Genomic DNA, 7,406 nt, shown 5'->3' with positions numbered 1-7,406 from the left:
GGCCCGGGGTGCGTGAGGCTTGACATGGGGCCCGGGGTGCGTGAGGCTTGACATGGGGCCCGGGGTGCGTGAGGCTTGATATTGGGGCGCCTCGTCACCCTCCATACCTCCATAATGAAACAGCGTCGTTCCCCACATGACCTGACCAGTCTTAGTCATGGATCACGGGTTCGCTGGCCTGTTGGCTGCAGTGGTGACAAAAAGAGAAATATTATCTAAATAATAACACCAGGAATAAATACACAATGAGTAATGCAGTGGTGTAAAGTATTTCAGTAAAAAATACTTTAAAATACTACTTATGTAGTTTTTTTTTTGGGGGGGGGGGGTTATCTGTACTTTACTATTCATATGTTTGACTACTTTTACTCCTCTACATTCCTAAAGAAAATGATGTACTTTTTACTACATACAATTTCCCTGACACACAAAAGTGTTAGTTACATTTTGAATGCTTAGCAGGACAGTAAAATGGTCTAATTCACACACTTATCAAGAGAACATCTCTGGTCATCCCTACTGCCTCTGATCTGACACAGTGCACCCCTGGCTCTCTGTGAATTAAAATAACTAGAACATGTGGCCATCTGGTTTGCTTAATATAAGGAATTTGAAAAGATTTTTGATACTTACGTATATTTTAGCAATTACATTTACTTTTGATACATAAGTATATTAAATACCAAACACTTTTAGACTTTTTCTCAAGTAGAATTTCACTGGGTGACTTTCATTTTTTCTTGAGTCATTTTCTATAGCATGAGAATTGGGTACTTATTCCACCACTGGAGTAATGATAACTTGGCTATATACACCGGGTACCAGTACCGAGTCAATGTGCACGGGTACGAGGTAATTGAAGTAGATACACTATATATACAAAAGTATGTGGACACCCCTTCAAATTAGTGGATTCGGCTATTTCAGCCACACCCGTTGCTGACAGGTGTATAAAATTGACCACACAGCCGTGCAATCTCCATAGACAAACATTGACATTAGAAAGGCCTTACTGAAGAGCTCAGTGACTTTCAACATTGCATCGTCATAGGATGCCACCTTTCCAACAAGTCAGTTCTTCAAATTTCTGCCCTGCTAGAGCTGCCCCCGTCAACTGTTAGTGCTGTTATTGTTATTGTGAAGTGGAAACGTCTAGGAGCAACAATAGCTCAGCCGTGAAGTGGTAGGCCACACAAGCTCATAGAACGGGACCGGCGAGTGCAGAAGCGCGTAGCACGTAAAAATCGTCTGTCCTCGGTAGCAACACTCACTACCGTTTTGTACCTTGTGACACTGCCCTGGATTACTGACCTCTGCCTGCCCTGACCCTGAGCCTGCCTGCCATTCTGTACCTTTCGGAACTCTGCTATGGATTACTGACCTCTGCCTGCCCTTGACCTGTCGTTTTGCCTGCCGTTCTGTACCTTTCGGGGACTCTGCTATGGATTACTGACCTCTGCCTGCCCTTGACCTGTCGTTTTGCCTGCCACCTGTTTTTCTAATAAACGTTTCTTACTTCTAACTGTCTGCATCTGGGTCTTCTCCTGAGCCGTGATACTCCTCAGAGTTACCAGCCTCCAAAACATCCACATTGTATTGTTTTCCCTCTGGAACAGTGTTCAATATGCATAGTAGGGTGACTGGTACAATACATGTGGCTCAATTCACAGTGGTTTCAGAGTCACGGCAATAAGAGCTATGATGCTTATGTCCTCTGGGTGTCACTGAGTCGACTGATACCCCGTGTCATTGATCCACAATCCATAGGTAAGGCTGTACAGTGAAATAAATATGTAATTCTAAAGTCTAACATAACCAATGTCACGCCCTGACCATAGTTTGCTTTGTATGTTTCTATGTTTTGTTTGGTCAGGGTGTGATGTGGGTGGGCATTCTATGTTGTATGTCTAGTTTGTCTGTTTCTATGTGTTGGCCTGATATGGTTCTCAATCAGAGGCAGGTGTTTGTCGTTGTCTCTGATTGGGAACCATATTTAGGTAGCCTGTTTTGTCTTTTGGTTTGTGGGTGTTTTGTCTTCCGTGTCAGTGTTTGTCGCCACACGGGACTGTTTCGTTTGTTCACATCGTTTATTGTTTTGTTGTTTAGTGTTCTGAGTTTAATTAAAAACATCATCGTGAACACTTACCACGCTGCGCTTTGGTCCTCCTCTCTTTCCCCCGAAGACGAGCGTTACAACCACAGTGTAATTTCAACAGATTATTGACAAATTAACAAATTATTTATCTTTTGTTTGAATTTCTATAAGAACATTCCAGCCTTGTTTAGTATGATCTATTCCATTATGACTCCACTATTTGTATTCATTTGCATCACCTTCAATGAGAGCCTTTTTTTATTTTATTTTGAAGGCAAACTGCCAATTCCACTATTGTGACGAACATTAATCAAATAAGAACTGTCTTATTAATTAGGGGTAATTTAGATGATGACACCTGGCTAGATTGTTAGCTAGCTAACGACAGCTACTGAAACAGATTATGTTGTGTTGCTGTTTTTGGGGAAGAACATTGTTTGCATTCATCAGCTACCTAGCTAGTTTTTAATGACCAGTGCTGTCCAGAGCTTGGAGAAGTGTGTCTGGGCGAGACAAAACTTTACTAGTGTCATAGCATACGGTATCGGTGAATCGTTGTGACATATGAAATACGAGTGATAGTGTAATCAATGTGTAATAACTACGTAAAAAAATTAATGAACGTGTTCAATTATTATGTGACGTCATATTCAGGTCCTGATTGGTCAACAAGCTTATTTGATGTATCAAATAGTGTTATTTGACACGTCAAATACAGACACACACACACACACACACACACACACACACACACACACACACACACACACACACACACACAAAAGAGAGAGATTAATTTTCAAACAGATTATTGACAAATTAACAAATTATTTATCTTTTGTTTGAATTTCTATAAGAACATTCCAGCCTTGTTTAGTATGATCTATTCCATTATGACTCCACTATTTGTATTCATTTGCATCACCTTCAATGAGAGCCTTTTTTATTTTATTTTGAAGGCAAACTGCCAATTCCACTATTGTGACGAACATTAATCAAATAAGAACTGTCTTATTAATTAGGGGTAATTTAGATGATGACACCTGGCTAGATTGTTAGCTAGCTAACGACAGCTACTGAAACAGATTATGTTGTGTTGCTGTTTTTGGGGAAGAACATGTTTGCATTCATCAGCTACCTAGCTAGTTTTTAATGACCAGTGCTGTCCAGAGCTTGGAGAAGTGTGTCTGGGCGAGACAAAACTTTACTAGTGTCATAGCATACGGTATCGGTGAATCGTTGTGACATATGAAATACGAGTGATAGTGTAATCAATGTGTAATAACTACGTAAAAAATTAATGAACGTGTTCAATTATTATGTGACGTCATATTCAGGTCCTGATTGGTCAACAAGCTTATTTGATGTATCAAATAGTGTTATTTGACACGTCAAATACAGACACACCACACACACACACAACACACACACACAGACACACACATGCACACACACACACACACATGCAACACACACACACACACTGCACACACACACACACACACAACACCCACACAGGCACACACACACACACAGGCACACACACTCACAGGCACACACAGTCACAGGCACACACAGTCACAGGCACACACCACACACACACACACACACACACACACACACACACACACACACACACAACACACACAACACACACACACACACACACACACACACACACACACACACACACCACACACACACACACACACACCATACAGGCACACGCACAGACACACACACATGCACACACACACACACACAGGCAACACACACACACACACACAGGCACACACACATACAGGCACACGCACAGAACACACACATGCACACACCACACACACACAGCACACACACACACACACCACAGGCACACACACATGCACACAGACACACATTCAGGCACACGCACAGACCCACACACACTCTGTCTTAGTCACGGGCCGGGGGCAAGGCAGCATGGTGTCGGGTCATGGAGGAGAGGAGGAGTAGATCCTGTTTCATTAACCAGAGAGAATGGACACATTTCAGGCCTCTGGTGGAGCGGGGCGTGGAGCGACGTGGAGGGGCTTGGAGGACGTGGAGGGCTTGGAGGGGCTTGGAGGGACGTGGAGGGACGTGGAGGGGCTTGAGGGACGTGGAGGGGCTTGGAGGGACGTGGGGGGCTTGGAGGGACGTGAGGGACGTGGAGGGCTTGGAGGGACGTGGAGGGCGTGGAGGGCGTGGAGGGGCGTGGAGGGGCTTGGAGGACGTGGAGGGACGTGAGGACGTGGAGGGGCTTGGAGGACGTGGAGGGCTTGGAGGGACGTGGAGGGGCTTGGAGGGAGGTGGAGGGAGGTGGAGGGCTTGGAGGGACGTGGAGGGAGGTGGAGGGAGGTGGAGGGGCTTGGAGGGACGTGGAGGGCTTGGAGGGACGTGGAGGGCTTGAGGACGTGAGGGACGTGGAGGGGCTTGGAGGGACGTGGAGGGGCTTGGAGGGACGTGGAGGGGCTTGGAGGGAGGTGGAGGGAGGTGGAGGGCTTGGAGGGACGTGGAGGGAGGTGGAGGGAGGTGGAGGGGCTTGGAGGGACGTGGAGGGGCTTGGAGGGACGTGGAGGGACGTGGAGGGGCTTGGAGGGACGTGGAGGGGCTTGGAGGGAGGTGGAGGGGCTTGGAGGAGGTGGAGGGAGGTGGAGGGCTTGGAGGGACGTGGAGGGAGGTGGAGGGAGGTGGAGGGCTTGGAGGACGTGGAGGGGCTTGGAGGGAGGTGGAGGGAGGTGGAGGGCTTGGAGGGACGTGGAGGGAGGTGGAGGGAGGTGGAGGGGCTTGGAGGGACGTGGAGGGGCTTGGAGGACGTGGAGGGGCTTGGAGAGGTGGAGGGAGGTGGAGGGCCTGGAGGGACGTGGAGGGAGGTGGGGGAGGTGGAGGGGCTTGGAGGGAGGTGGAGGGAGGTGGAGGGGCTTGGAGGGACGTGGAGGGACGTGGAGGGGCTTGGAGGGACGTGGAGGGACGTGGAGGGAGGTGGAGGGAGGTGGAGCGACGGGAGGGACGTGGAGAGACGTGGAGGGACGTGGAGGGACGTGGAGCGACGTGGAGCGACGTGGAGCGACCGTGGAGCGACACGTGGAGGGCACACGTGGAGGGACGTGGAGGGGCGTGGAGGGGCGTGGAGGGACGTGGAGGGACGTGGAGGGGTGGAGGACGTGGAGGGACACGTGGAGGGACGTGAGGGACGTGAGGGGGTGGAGGGACGTGGAGGGGCTTGGAGGGACGTGGAGGGCTTGGAGGGAGGTGGAGGGAGGTGGAGGGCTTGGAGGGAGGTGGAGGGAGGTGGAGGGTTGGAGGGAGGTGGAGGGAGGTGGAGGGGGCTTGGAGGGGCGTGGAGGGACGTGGAGGGAGGTGGAGGGAGGTGGAGGGGCGTGGAGGGACGTGAGGGTTGACTACTTATACTACTATATAAACCAAAAAAGCACAGGAATTAAAAACAGGAGGTAATTCGTCATGACCTTTCATGACCAGGAAAACAACGCCCATCCCCCTTTAACCCCGCCTCCAAACAGAGTACCAACCCCGCCTCCAAACAGAGTACCAACCCCGCCTCCAAACAGAGTACAAACCCGCCTCCAAACAGAGTACAACCCCGCTCCCAAACAGAGTACCCAACCCCGCCTCCAAACAGAGTACCAACCCCGCCTCAAAAGAGTACCAACCCCGCCTCCAAACAGAGTACCAACCCCTCCAAACAGAGCCAACCTCAATAAATACAGTGAAAATAAGTTGTTTGACCAAAAATAAACTTTAAGATTGAATGCAAACTATCAACTGAATGCTTTTAAAAAAAATGTTTTCAATATGTTTGAAAGTGACTTTTTTTCCTTCATATCTTTCAATATACAGTACCAGTCAAAAGTTCGGACACACTCTACAGAATGACAGAATGCCAAGAGAGTGCAAAGCTGTCATCAAGGCAAAGGGATGGCTACTTTGAATAATCTCAAATATAATATATATAATATTTGTTTAACACTTTTTTTTGGTTACTACTTGATACCATATGTGTTATTCATAGTTTTGATGTCTTCACTATTTCTACAATGTAGAAAATAGTCGAAATAAATACAACCCTGGAATGAGTAGGTGTGTCCAAACCTTTGACTGGTACTGAATGTGTATATCATAACTTTTTTACATTTATTTTTTAATCGTTTTTTACTCATTGGTTCATTTAAGGTAGAACTGACATGTTGCAATGGAGAAACGGGAAAGGTTCTATTGAATGAACAAGTCAGAAGGACTGTTATGTATTATATTAGAGTGTGTGGATGTGACTGTCGATGAGTAACATACTGAGCTTCAGGGTTGCCTCTGTTTGACTGTTTGTTTTGGGGGATAGAGGAAGAAGGAACCAGTTTAATTAAAAACGCTGTTAATGCCTTGTCACTCACAGACTGTTTTAGTGGGAGGCGGGGTGGGTGGGGGGGGGGTGGGAGGGGTGTGACAAAAAGGAAGAGGAAATAGCAGGAGGGAAATGATGCAGGAAGTTGTTCCCCTCCTCACATTGTATATGGACCAGGTTTTAGGGTTCTGATCGAGCAGCAGATTAGAAGCCGAGAATGTGCCCTAACCAACAGATCAGACATCCTCTGACCGGGAAATCTTAAATAGGTTTTGTTTATCTGAGTCAAAATCTCTTTGGTAAACAGACTTGTACTGTGAGATCCAAATGGGGAACACATGTTAGAATCTTCTGAAATAACTTGTAGTAGGCTCTGGTTAGGAAAATAACGTTTTTTGAAAAAAAAAAAAAAATCTTGAATTGTTGCAAAAAATGCAACATTGGGCTTCAATGGTTGAAAACTGTGAAATTATATTAATATCACAACGAAATGGATCAACAGCCATTACATGTGATGGATAATATTGTCTAATGGTATATGCATTTGTAGCCTATTTTGTTATCAAAAACATATATATTTTGAAAGGATAAACTATTTTTGTGGGTTTTCTATGTACGGAGAACATTTTACTAACTTTTATTTAAAATCGGTTGTCCTTTCTGGCTTAATTTGGAAAGAACACCTCCTATCTTACTTCTGTACCATAAAACGAATGGCCATCAATGACAGTATTTTCTGACCTCATAAACCAGTGGTCACAAACCTTTTCTTGAGTCAAGATCACGTTCTGAGTCAAGATCAACGATTCTGAGTCAAGATCACGTTCTGAGTCAAGATCACGTTCTGAGTCAAGATCAACGTTCTGAGTCAAAGATCAACGTTCTGAGTCAAGATCACGTTCTGAGTCAAGATCACGTTCTGAGTTCAAGATCACG

At 46.4% G+C, this 7,406-nt stretch overlaps 1 protein-coding gene across 1 annotated transcript in view; it reads right to left on the bottom strand.

Annotated features, from left to right (window-relative positions):
* Positions 1-4,031: 4,031 nt before the first annotated feature.
* Positions 4,032-7,406, bottom strand: part of LOC139025685 (uncharacterized) — a 5,325-nt gene continuing 1,950 nt past the window's right edge. Inside the window, exons 3-4 of the mRNA XM_070440846.1 lie at positions 4,784-5,526; positions 4,032-4,654 (exon numbers count right to left, since the gene is read on the bottom strand). Coding sequence (XP_070296947.1) covers positions 4,032-4,654; positions 4,784-5,526 — 1,366 coding nt within the window. The remainder of the gene's footprint in view (positions 4,655-4,783; positions 5,527-7,406) is intronic.

Source organism: Salvelinus sp. IW2-2015, unplaced genomic scaffold (assembly GCF_002910315.2).
Source record: "Salvelinus sp. IW2-2015 unplaced genomic scaffold, ASM291031v2 Un_scaffold3067, whole genome shotgun sequence".
In the NCBI taxonomy this organism is placed as follows: Eukaryota; Metazoa; Chordata; class Actinopteri; order Salmoniformes; family Salmonidae; genus Salvelinus; species Salvelinus sp. IW2-2015.
The sequence above is the reverse complement of the archived record's forward strand: the minus strand, read 5'-3'. Positions and strand labels throughout refer to the sequence as shown.